Source organism: Macaca nemestrina, chromosome 1 (genome assembly GCF_043159975.1).
Source record: "Macaca nemestrina isolate mMacNem1 chromosome 1, mMacNem.hap1, whole genome shotgun sequence".
Classification (NCBI taxonomy): Eukaryota; Metazoa; Chordata; class Mammalia; order Primates; family Cercopithecidae; genus Macaca; species Macaca nemestrina.
In genome coordinates this window covers 1,257,037-1,270,522 of record NC_092125.1, presented here as the reverse complement: position 1 = coordinate 1,270,522, position 13,486 = coordinate 1,257,037, and the positions used below count along the sequence as shown (strand labels likewise).

General features: G+C 45.3%; 1 protein-coding gene across 5 annotated transcripts in view; it reads left to right on the top strand.

Annotated features, from left to right (window-relative positions):
* The window catches only part of LOC105474740 (tripartite motif containing 58), a 36,469-nt gene extending 33,852 nt beyond the window's left edge, over nucleotides 1-2,617 (top strand). For all 5 annotated transcript variants that reach the window (XM_024790639.2, XM_024790638.2, XM_024790645.2 and 2 more), the window contains one exon: nucleotides 876-2,617. In XM_024790639.2, the coding sequence (XP_024646407.2) occupies nucleotides 876-1,831 (956 nt within the window). In that variant the 3' untranslated portion in view covers nucleotides 1,832-2,617. The remainder of the gene's footprint in view (nucleotides 1-875) is intronic.
* Nucleotides 2,618-13,486: the final 10,869 nt, after the last annotated feature.

The following is a 13,486-nucleotide window of genomic DNA, read 5'->3' as shown; positions in this document are numbered from 1 at the left end:
GTTTCTTTGAGACCAGTCATAGATAAAGCACTCTGTATGTAATGAATATTTCCTAAATACTATTGATAGATTATTCTGAGGCTCCATTTTGAGTCCTTGAGGTTTTTGGCAGGAGCTTAGGGACTGGAGTCTCTAGAAATATTCATTGTTTGGCCACAGCAGGATTTGTCTTCACTTCATTGGATTTAGAGGCAGTACTAATAGTGGTTAAGAATGCACACTCTCAGCCATGTTGCTGGGGTTCAGAATCAGCTCTGCGTCTTCCTACATATGACAGTTTGCTCAACACACATGTGTTTCAGCTTCCTTTTCTATAAGTTGGGAGCTAATAATAATAATGCAACTCCATATAACTGCTGGGGTTACATGAATAGAATACATATAAAAAGCATAGAAGAATGCTTAGCTTCTGTTGGAGTTAAATGAATAAATTAAATATAGAAAGCATAGAAAAGAGGCCAGGCACGGTGGCTCACACCTGTAATCCCAGCACTTTGGGAGGCCAAGGTGGGTGGATCATGAGGTCAGGAGTTCGAGACCAGCCTGGCCAACATGTGAAACCCCGTCTCTACTAAAAATACAAAAAATTAGCCGGGCATGGTGGTGACGCCTGTAATCCTAGCTACTTGGGAGGCTGAGGCAGGAGAATGGATTGAATCTGGGAGGCGGAGGTTGCAGTGAGCCGAGATCACGCGATTGCACTCCAGCCTGGGCAACAGAGCCAGACTCCATCTCAAAAAAAAAAAAAAAAAGGCATAGAAGAATGCTTAGCTTGTGCTGGGGTTAAATGAATAAAATAAATATAAAAAGCAGAGAAGAATGCTTAACTTCTAGTAAGTTCTGTTATTATTATTAGGATTGATATTTCTGTTTAGCTGCAGTAGAGATGGATGGATCCAATGGCAGCACCCAAACCCATTTCATCCTGCTGGGGTTCTCTGACCGACCCCATCTGGAGAGGATCCTCTTTGTGGTCATCCTGATCGCGTACCTCCTGGCCCTCGTGGGCAACACCACCATCATCCTGGTGTCCCGGCTGGACCCCCACCTCCACACCCCCATGTACTTCTTCCTCACCCACCTCTCCTTCCTGGACCTCAGTTTCACCACCAGCTCCATTCCCCAGCTGCTCTACAACCTTAATGGACGTGACAAGACCATCAGCTACACAGGCTGTGCCATCCAGCTCTTCCTGTTCCTGGGTCTGGGTGGTGTGGAGTGCCTGCTCCTGGCCGTCATGGCCTATGACCGGTTTGTGGCTATCTGCAAGCCCCTGCACTACATGGTGATCATGAACCCCAGGCTCTGCCGGGGCTTGGCGTCAGTGGCCTGGGGCTGTGGGGTGGCCAACTCCTTGGCCATGTCTCCTGTGACCCTGCGCTTACCCCGCTGTGGGCGCCACGAGGTGGACCACTTCCTGTGTGAGATGCCCGCCCTGATCCGGACGGCCTGCGTCAGCACTGTGGCCGTTGAAGGCACCGTGTTTGTCCTGGCGGTGGGCGTTGTGCTGTCCCCCTTGGTGTTTATCCTGCTCTCTTACAGCTACATTGTGAGGGCTGTGTTACAAATTCGGTCAGCATCAGGAAGGCAGAAGGCCTTCAGCACCTGCGGCTCCCATCTCACTGTGGTCTCCCTTTTCTATGGAAACATCATCTACATGTACATGCAACCAGGAGCCAGCTCCTCCCAGGACCAGGGCAAGTTCCTCACGCTCTTCTACAACATTGTCACCCCCCTCCTCAATCCTCTCATCTACACCCTCAGAAACAGAGGGGTGAAGGGGGCGCTGGGAAGGTTGCTTCTGGGGAAGAGAGAGCTAGGAAAGGAGTAAGGGCATCTCCACCTGACTTCACCTCCATCCAGGGCCACTGGCGGCATCTGGAACGGCTGAATTCCAGCTGGTATTAGCTTGTGACTCCCAACTTGCCTTTTTCTGGACTTTTGTGAGGCTGTTTCAGTTCTGACATCATGTGCTTTTGTTGTTGCTTTTAAAATTGAGACGGGGTCTCACTCTGTCACCTAGGGAGGAGTGCAGTGGTGCCATCATGGCTCCTCCAACTCTTGGGCTTAAGCGATCCTCCCCCGCCTCAGCCTTCCAAGTAACTGGAAGGTGCGCACCACTGGCGTGCAGATGCGCACCACTGGCGGTGGGAATTGTGGCTTTTCTATTTTCTACGGAGATGGGGTCTAGCTGTGTTGCCCAGGCTGGTCCCAAACTCCTGGCTTCATGTGATCCTCCTGCCATGGCCTCCTAGAGTTCTGGGATTACAGGTGTGAGTCACTGTGCCTGGCCAACATTATGTGCTTTATGTGTGAACTGAATAACACAAATCATCCCAAAACCCATCGTGCTTTATAAAGCAGCTGTAAAGAACAAAGTGAGATAAACCATTGTAAAGATGAGTTTCCACCAACTTATACCAGAGTGCTAAGGGGAAATAACTCTTCTCAATCAGAGCTTTGCTTTGTTTGTTGTTATTTGCTTTAAAGTCTAACACACCTGACATGTTTCAGTCAGAATGACCCCAAATGCATCACTGTTCTCCACGTGGTCCAAGTGCCTCTCTGTTTAGAGCCATCAAATCATGGAATTCAGCACAGTTTGATATTTTCTATATTCCCAATTCCTACCCAAACCTTTTCATGAAATTGTAGAGTTTGTTGTACCCTTTATCTAAACCTTTGGAATTTTCCCCAAAATCTGGTGTAAGATTCTGCATAAACCAAGAAGTGAACCTGTAAATAATGATACACGGGTCATTTAAATCTTAAAGCGTCATTCTTTCTCAGGCATGTTTTTTCATTATTAGTAAGAAGAACGGGACATTGGTTCAGTCCCTTCTGTGTACCAGACGCTCCTCGTTTATCTAACCTCCGTATTTGTATGAAGTCAGCATGAGTTTCGTTATTCCCATTTTATCTCCCTGGTCCTTGAGATCTGAAGGTTAAATCTTTTGCTTGAGGGGAAATGAATCAGGTTTTCTCCCCAAGTTCTTTCTGACTCCTGATTCATGTGGTTTCTATTGCATCATGAAATTTCAAAGAGCAAAAGTCTTTAAGCATTTGGCTTGGCACGCAATGTCAAAGACCCTTTGGGGCTAAGGAGCATGGCTGGCCACTGTTCCTTCCATAGTGCGGTCCTCAGTGTGTCCCACTGATGTGCACTCCAGTTATCTGAGGTCTCGTTCCAATGCGGTTCCAGTTCAGCTGGTGATGAGGGGTCTGAGTTTCTGTGTCTCCTCCCAGGTGATGCCCTTACTTTGGGGACTCGGAGTACATTTTAAGGACCCAGGAAATACATCACCCCATGCTCTGGTTCCAGGCAGTTGGAGGGCAGACACGTTCTGGAAAAAGCTGGGAGAGCGTTCATAGACGAAGGGCGAATACAAGGTGAGAGGGAGTGGTGTGAAAGGCCCGCTGAGGGGTGGTCCTCATTCCTCTGCCATCGCTCCTGTGCTCGGCTCCTTCCTCCTCCACGGGTGTATTTCTGTCTTCTTTTGTAGCCTTCTCACCTCCACACCGCACATCAAAGGTCACCAGCCCCAGGGCATTGTGTAAGTGTAAACAAACCAGAGCCCGGCCCCTCTGACTATTCAAGGATGCTGTTTGTGAGAAGTACTGATGTGGATGGGCTAATGGTGAACTGAGAATGAGTTATCTCTGTGGCAGTTAGGGTTTATTTCCAACAGTTACAAAACTCCCCAAGTCCACATATATATGTTAAAGAAAATACTTTATTTATTTTTTTGAGATGGAGTCTTGCTGTGTCTCCCAGGCTGAAGTTTCTTCTCCTTTAGCTGAATGGTTTTCTGCTGCAATCGCTGTTTGATTAAGGCCGCTTTTGGCTGCAGGTGTCCCGTTCTATACTTATTCCTCTGCTTGTTCCCCCTTCTGGAATAGTCACTATATTTTATATTTTGTCACGTCTTTCTTTTCTTCTTTAAAAAAAAAAATTTCTCTTGAAACTCCTATCTACTTAACCCTTTGGTGTTGTTTTTCCCTCCCTCCCTCTCCCCCCCGCCCCCCGCAGCGTCCTTCTCTCCCTCCCCTGCCCCGTCCCTCTCTCCCCTCCTGCTCCCCCACGTCCCTCCCTCCCCGCTCCCTTCCTCCCTGTCTCCCTCCCTCCCTGTCTCCCTCCCTCCCTGTCTCCCTCCCTCCCTCCCTCCCTCCCTCCCTCCCTCCCTCCCTCCCTCCCTCCCTCCCTTCCTTCCTTCCTTCCTTCCTTCCTTCCTTCCTTCCTTCCTTCCTTCCTTCCTTCCTTCCTTCCTTCCTTCCTTCCTTCCTTCCTTCCTTCCTTTCATTCAGATGGAGTTTCACTCTTGTCGCCCAGGCTGGACTGCAGTGGCACAACCTGGCTCACTGCAACCTCCGCCTCCCGAGTTCAAGCGATTCTTCTGCCTCAGCCTCCCAAGTAGCTGGGATTACAGGCATGCACCACCACACCTGGTGAATTTTGCGGGTTTTTTTTTTTTTTTTTTTTTTTTTTTTGGTAGAGACAGGGTTTCTCCATGTTGGTCAGGCTGGTCTCGAAATCCCAACCTCAGGTGATCCGCCTGCCTCAGCCTCCCAGAGTGCTGGGATTACGGGCGTGAGCCACCCCACCCGGCCTCATTCACAGTTTTCAGTTGAAACATAATTATGTTTTTAGCTAATGATGGTTAATACTCTCGAGGTGCTTGGTATGTGTCAACGAACTCAGACAATTTACCTGTATTTACTCACTGAGTCCTCAAGAAAGAGAGGTGGGAAATATATCACATCTATCTTACAAAGGAGGAACTTAGGGCTCAGAGATTTTAGATTTCAATACACTGTTACTGCGGGAGTGGGAATTTGAATAAGGGTGTTCTGATGGTCACATCTCAGTTCCTCACCACTGGGCTATGCTCTGTGTGAAGCCCTGAGCAGCTGAGTCCTAGGAAGTCATGGGGGCTCCAGAATGTATAAAACAGTATCTCTCCACCTGGGAACGTAGTGCTTTATTTTTTAACTTTCCAATTTTAACTGGAATAAACTTTCCTCCTCCTCCCACTATCCACATTCTCCACTGAATCCTCTAAGTGTTACTAGTTCTGTGGAAATTTGTGGAAATTAATAAAACCTTGTGGAGGCCAAGGGAACACTTCCCCTTCATTTGAATGTTCACTGAAAATCAACTGGAAAAACACAGCTGAGAAATAATAAGAGAAAAGACATATGAATTTATTAAGGTGCACAGGAGTTTTACAAAACATAACATCTCAAAGAAATGACTGGATGGTTGACGCTTTTATACCATCTTGAGGTTCCAGAAAGAATGAGGCTTGGATCAGTGGCAAAATGGCTTGTGGGACCAGAGAAGAGGTGGCCTGCCTAGCAAAGGTGGTCTTGTTACGTGGATGGAACCTCACAGGTAGCAGTGCTGAGAGAGAATAGATGTAAATGTTTCAGACCCTTAAAAATGTCAGACCCTCAGTTAATCATCCCTAAATCAGGATGAGGGAAGGCCTCAGAGAAAGCCTGGCTGCATCAATGCAGATTTTTCTCTACAGATGCAAATCTTCACGAAAGACAGCTTTTCAACTAAGTTTGTATTTCCAGCCCTCCTGAACAACCATCTTGAAACATCTCAAAGAAGTATATTTTAGGCTAAAATATGTTGGCTTCCTTTGAGATCTGAGAAGCCAAAGTAGGTATCTCTTTATCAAATAAGATGAACCCCAAGGTTAAGGAAACGAAAAGTTTCCTTAAAAAAAAAAAAACCCGGGCTAAGGCTCCAAGGCCTTAAGGAAACGAAAAGTTTCCTTAAAAAAAAAAGCCCGGGCTAAGGGTTCCAAGGCCTTGCTGCCATGGCAACTCCCTAAATTCCTATGGCTACAGCAAAAACCACAGGTTTGCTGAATTCCCTATCAATAGGAGCCATCAGGCAAAATGTCAGGCCCTTCCTAACTCCGGTTGACGACCTCTCTTGGTGTCTGGCTTGGGACCCCTTTCTGGTAACAATCCTGGTCATTCTTTGGGTGACACTTTCAACCTTGCATATACAATATGATAGACTGCCCTGTTTGATGAATCATCTAACTCAGTGTTTCTCAACCTGTTTATTTTTTATTACTGCTGGCCTTAAAAAACTTTCATGCCTTTTTTTCCTTAATATTCCCTCTTCCATGGGACTTAAATAATGTTTTTATTATAGATTCAGGGGGTATCTGTGGAGGTTTATTACATGGATGTATAGTGTCATGCTGGAGTTTGGGCTTCTGGTGAATCCTTTGATATAGGAGTTAGTAAGAAATTATTTAGACAGATAGTGAGGATTGAAGAGTTCTCGATGGAATTTTCCTTTAATAAAAAGCAGCCCCCAAATCATTTCTTTTCTAATAAAAAGCAGCCAGAAAAATCAAGCTGCAAGCTTACATAGCCAAGCTGGAAGCTTCCATAGGTGAATGCCAGCAGCTGTGCCAACGGAAAAAGGCTGCCTGGAAGCCAGACACATCCAACTGGAGATTCCCTCCACCCTTGTTGCCAGGTGTGCAGGTGTCATGGCTTCAGCCAGGTAAAAACCCCATCTGCATAATACAAGATTCTTGGCTATGTAAATGGCACACCTGGTCAAAGCAATCCCCTGGGCCCTATGTCAATCAAACCCTGCCTCTTCAAGCCCCTCTGTAAAATCAATCGCATCTCGCCCCAAACTCAGAAACCCACTTGGGCGCTCCCTTCCTCCGCATGAGGAAGCTCTCTCTTCTTTTGGCTATTAAACATTCCGCTCTTACAGCTACTCTGTGTGTGTGTGTGTGTGTGTGTGTGTGTGTGTGTGTGTGTGTGTGAGAGAGAGAGAGAGAGAGAGAGAGAGAGAGACTGCGTCTTTGTTCTCCTTACTGCCAGACACCAAACCTTGAGTGTTTGTCCAGATCAAGGACACTTCTTCACCCTCGCCCAAATAGTGAACATAGTACCCAATAGGCTGTGTTCCCAACCCTTACCCTGCTCCTTTTTCCTCTTTTGGAGTCCCCAGTGTCTATATTTTCCATCTTTATGTCCATCTTATGCCCATTGCTTAGCTCCCACTTACAAGTGATATCGTGTGGTATTTGATTTGGTGTCTGCATTAATTGACTTAAGAATTAACTGATGGATCCAAGTTGCTGCAAAAGTCATGATCTTATTCTTGTACCACATTTTCTTTATTCAGTCTACTGTTGATGGGCACATAGGCTGCAAAGGTCATGATCTCATTCTTTGTAATGGCCTCGCAGTATTCCGTAGTGTGTAGGTACCACATTTCCTTGATTCAGTCTATTGCTGATGGGCACATAGGTTGAATCCATGCCTTTGCTATTGCGAATCGTGCTGTAGTAAACACATAGGTGTCTTTTTGATAAAATTCCTTTTTCTTTTGGTAGATACCCGGTGGTGGGATTGCTGAGTTGAATCATAGTTCTATTTTTAGTTCTTTGAGAAATCACTATACCGTTTTTCCAAGGAACTTTAATACATTTAGGGAAGTTTAAATTTTTCCCCTGAAGTTTCAATGATTTGAGTCTATAACCAAACTAATCATAGATGGATTAACAGGAGAAAAAAGACCAAAAAAAGTATTACTTGCAATCTTATCCACAAGAGTCACATAAAATATGAAGAAGAAAGGCAAGATGGTTGACACTTAAATATCCTTCTCACTGGGAAGAGAGGAAATGGGAGGCTGTAGGAATAAATGATTTTCCAGGGAAGTGAATGAGCCCAAAGACCACAGGCCCAGGACTACATTCCTCTGGGCTCTGGCAGAGGTAACGTCACAGGTTAGGAGAGAGTGAAGGGAGGAAAGGCTGTCGAGTGGAGGCTGTCTTGCTATGCAGGTGAAAATAGGTCATCTCAGAGCTGCCGTAAGAAAGAATAGATGGCAGGCTGTGGATGAGCTAATTCTTCCTAGACCCAGACAAGGGAGGGAGATCTCCGAAATAGCCCAGCTCTTTATCTCATCAGTGCAGATATTTCTCTACAGATTCATATCTCCTCCACAAAAGGCAGCTTTGCTGGGCTATTCCTGTCTCAGACCCTCTGAATAGCCATCTTGAAGTATGTTGGAGAAATATATTTTGGGCTGAAATATTTTTGGTCTCCTGTGCACCACAGAAATAATATACTCTATACCTATTTGTAAACTATAGCACTCTGGAGGGCCACAAAAGTTTAATATCTGAGACTTTTTTTTCTAACCTCCTAAAACCAATTTATTTTCCCTTTGGGGGTATTATCACCTTTGATAGCGTTAGTTCTGGCAGAAAATACACATCCACTAGACGAATCAATCTCCCATAATCTTTATAGAAGATTTGGAGTACAGACCTTTTACATTTACTGAGGGGCCAAATGTCTTTATTTCCTATTGATACATAGGAGTTCATATTTATTTGGTACAGGTGATATTTTGATATGTTACTCTTAAATAATGAGACTCAGAAAATATGACTACATGTAAGTTTATTGGAGCACGAAGCTTGAGGATGGCCACTTGGTCAACCCTAACTCCAAATAAATGGGGTCAGCATTCCAAAGTGGGGAAGTTAAGGTTACATGTATGTAGGTAGAGACAGAGAAGCTACAGCCAAATTAGAACATTTTCCATACAAGACCCATGCATACATCACAGTGGTTTGATTGGTTACGTACAGCAGCATTCCAGGGAAGGCTAGTTGATTCCTCTCTGAGGACAGGCAATAACCTGAGGGGCTCTGATCTCTGGTGCTGCTTGGTTTGCTAGGTATAGGAATGAGGAAGATAGCTAATCTATAATTGGACCAGCTGAAGTTTTAGTTGCATGCTACATAATTCAGGTTATGTAGCCACATTCCTCTCAAGGTTCAGAATAATTTAGCATTCTAACAGCTTTAAATTTAATTTCACAGATACATGTATACAGTGTGTAATAACCAATTCAGGATAGTTGGGATGCCTTTCACCTCAAGGATTCATCATTTCTTCATGTTAGGAACATTCCAAATCTTCTCTTCTAGCTATTTTGAAATATACAATACATGATGGTTAACTATGGCCACCCCACAGTGCTATCAAACCCTATAACTTACTCCTTCTCTCTAACTCTATTTTTGTCCCCCCAAATATCTTTATTGTGGAAGATTTCCAAGGGGGGGATAGTGAAAAACCACAGCAGGCACTCCACTCTCTTTCTGGATATTACAAGCAGTATCACTGGTTACACGCCCTGCGTGTGTAAATGCCCTGTGATATTCTAAGTAATATTATTCTCTCCCTTTTTGGATATTACGAACAATGTTACTGGGAGGTGTACATCCCCGCGATATTGTGAGTAATATCATCCCCTCCCTTCCTGGATGTTACGACCAATATCACAAGGGGGTTTCCAACCTCTGTGATATTAGGTGTAATATCATCCTCTCCCCCTTGGATATTACAAACAATGTTAACAGTGGGGCGTATACTTCTTGCAATGTTGGGAGTAATATAATCTTCTTTTTCTCTGGATATTATGAACAATATCACACTGAGGTATACACTCCCTGTGATATTGAAAGTAATATCATCCTCTTCCCCCATGGATATTATGAATCATGTCACAAGGGGGTGTACGTCCTCTGCGATGTGGGGAGTAATATCACCCTCTCCCATCCTGGATGTTAAGAACCGTATCAGAGGAGGTTGTACACCCCGGCGATATGATGAGTAACAGCACCCTCTCCCCCTCGCAGTCTTATGAACCATATCACAAGGGGCTGTGTGGTCCCCGCGATATGAGGAGTAATTTCACCCTCTCCCCCCTGGGATATTACGAATCATATCACAGAATGGTGTATGCCCCCACGGTGTGGGGAGTAATATCATCCTCTCTTTCCCGGGATATGACGAACCATACCACAGGGGGGTGTACGCCCCTCGCGATTTGGAAAGTAATATTACCCTCTCCCCTCCGAAATATATCACAGGGGGTTTATGCTCTCCGCGATATGGGGAGTAATATTACCCTGTCTTCCCCAAGATATCATGATCCCAGTCACAGGGGGGTGTACGCTCGATGCAATGTGGAAAGTAATATCACCCTTTTCCCCCCAAAATATTATGAACTATGTCACAGGGAAGTGTAAGCTTTTGGCAATATGCGGGAGTAATACCACCTTCTCCCCTCTTGGAAATTACGAACCATGTCACAGGGGGATGTACGCCCCACACTAGCCAGAGAAATATCACCCTGTCCCCCCCGGGATATTACAAACCGTTATCACAGGGGGATGTACGTCCTGGGAGATAAGGGGAGTAATAGTAGCCCCTCCCCCCAAGATACTACGAACCACATCACAGGGGTGTGTACGCTCCCGCGGTAAGGAGAGTAATATCCCCTTCTCCCCACCGGGATATTACGAACCATATCACAAAGGGGTGTACGTCTCCCCTGCAAGATACTACGAACCGTATCACAGGAAGTTATACGACCCTTGTGAGATGGGCAGTACTATCACCCTCTCCCGCTGGAATGTTACAAACCATATCACAGGGGGGTGTGTACCCCTCACAATGTGGAGAGCAATGTCACCCTCTCCCACCCGAGATACTATGAACCAAATCACAGGGGGGTGTACGTCCCTGCAATATGGAAAGTAATATTTTCATATACAGAATATACATTAATGCCCTCTTCCCCTCGGAATATTATGAACCATATCACAAGTGGGTGTATTCTCCCCGCAATAGGGGAAGTAATATCACCCTCTGCCCCCCTGGATATTACAAACACTATCGCAGGGGAGTGTACGTCCCTCCCGATGTGGGAAGTAATACTACCCTCTCCCTTCCAGGATATTACGAATCATGTCAAAGTGGAGGTGCATATCCCCAAATATGAAGAGTAATATCACCCTCTTCCTCCCTGGATATCACAAACAGTATCACAGGGGGTGTACACATCCTACGGTAGGAGGAGGAATATCACCCTTTATTCCCGGGGATGGTATGAACCATGTCACAGGGGAGTGTGCCCCCCGCTATATGGGGAGTCATATAATCCTCTCCCCTTCGGAGCATTGCCAACCATGTCACAGCAGCACCACCCTCTCCCGCTCGGACTGTTGTGAACCACATTACGGGGGGTGGACTCCCTTGCGATGTGGGGAGTGATATCACTCTCCCTCCCCCGGGATATTACGAATCATATCACAGAGTTTGTCCCCTGCGACATGGGGAGTAATATCGGCCCCTCAGACCTGAAAGATGATGACTCCCTCACACTTCCCGCGATATGGGGAGTATCCCTCATTCCCCCCGGTATTATGAACCATGTCACGGGTGTGTGGGGTGTCCGCACTCCGCAACGTGGAGAGTAATGTCACCTTCTCCCCCTCTGCATGTTCCAAACCCTATCACAGGGGGCTGTAGGCTTCCCGCCATCTGAGAAGTAATATCTGCCTGTCACCTTCTGGATGTTACAAACTGTATCATAGGGGGTGTACGCGCCCGCGATGTGGGGTGTCATGTCACCCACTTCTCCCTTTCTGGATACTACGAACCGTATCACAGGGAGGTGATACCCCCCCCGGGATATTGAAAGTAATGTCACCCTCCTCTCCTGCCCGGAGTATTGTGAACCATATCACAGAGGTGTGTACACACCCGGGGTTTGGGGAGTAATATCGCCGTCCTCTCCCGCCTTGGGTGTAACAAACAATATCACAGAAGGGTGAACATCCCCCGGGATATGGAGACTCATATCACCCTTCTTTTTCTCACTGGGTATTATGAATTTTATCACAGGGGGTTATATACCCCCCAAGATATAATGAGTAATATCACTCTCCTCTCCCCTCCTGGATATTACAAATCATACCACAGAGGGTTGTACGCCCCCCGCGATATTGGGTGTAATATCACCCTCCTGTCCCCCCCTGGATATTGTAAACCATATCACAGGAGGTATACACCCCCTGCAATATATAAAGACATATCACCCTCCTCTCCCCCACTAAATATTAGAAAAAACATCACAGCGGGGGTGTACACACCCTGCGATATTGGGAGCAATATCATCCTCTCCCCCTGTGGATGTGGAACAATATCACTGGGAGGGTGTACACCCCCTGCGATATTGGAAGTAATATCATCGTCCCCCTTCCTGGATATTAGGAACAATATCACAAATGGAGTGTCCATCCTTTGCGATATTGCGAGTAATATCATACTCATTTTTTCTAAATATTAGAAACAATATCACAGGGGGTGCACACCCCTTGCAATATTGGGAGTAATATCATTCTTTTTCCCCCTTAAATATTGAAAACAATAGCACAGGGGGGTTTTACTCCCTGCAATATTGGCAGTAGTGCCTTGTTCTTCTTCCCTGTGTATTAGGAACAATATCACAGGAGGGGTGTACACCCTCTGCGATATTGTGAATCATATCATTTTCTCCTTCCATGGATATTTTGAACAGTATCACACGGGTGGTGTACACCCCCTGTGATATTAGGATTAATATCATCCTTTCCTTTCTGGATATTAAGAACAATATTACGGGGGAATGTACATTTTCTGCAATATTGGGAGTAATATCATCCTCTCCTGTTTTGCATATTTCGAACAATATCACAAGGGGGTGTACACCGCCTGCGATATTGGGAGTAATATCATTTTCTCTTCCCTGGATATTATGAACAACATCACAGGAGAGGGTACACTGCATGAAATATTAAGAGTAATTTCATCCTTTTACATCTGGATATTATGAACAATATCACAAAGAGGCATACAGTTCCTTCAATATTTGGAGTAATATTATCCTATTTTCCCTGGATATTATGAATAATATCACAGTGAGGTGTACATCCTCTGCGATATTGCGAGTAATATCATTTTCTCCCACCCTGGATATCACAAACAATATCACAGAGGGGTGTACAGCCCCAGAGATATTGGGAGTGATATTCTCCCTCCCCCACTAAGTATTAAGAACAATATCACAGCGATGTGTACACCCTCTGTGATATTAAGAGTAATATCACCCTCTCCCTTCTGGATATTATGAAAAATATCACATGGGGATGTACTCCCCCTTCGATATTGAGAGTAATAGCATCCTCTCCTCTTCTTGATATTACAAACAATATCACAGTAGAGTAAACACATCCTGCGATATTGAGAATAATATCATCCTCTCCCCCCATGGATATTAGGAATAATATCAAAGGGGGCAGTGTACACTCCCTACGATATTGGGAGTAATATCATCGTCTCTCCCCATGGATGTTAGGAACAATATTACCAAAAAGTGTACACCCTTTGGAATATTGGGAGTAATATCATACTTATTTCCCCTGGATATTAGGAAAAATATCACGGGGGGTGCACACCCCCTGCAATATTGGGAGTAATATCATTCTCTTTCCCCCTTAAATATTAAAAACAATATCACAGGGAGAGTTTACACCTTGCAATATTGGAAGTAATATCTTGTTCATCTTCCCTGGATATTAGGAACAAT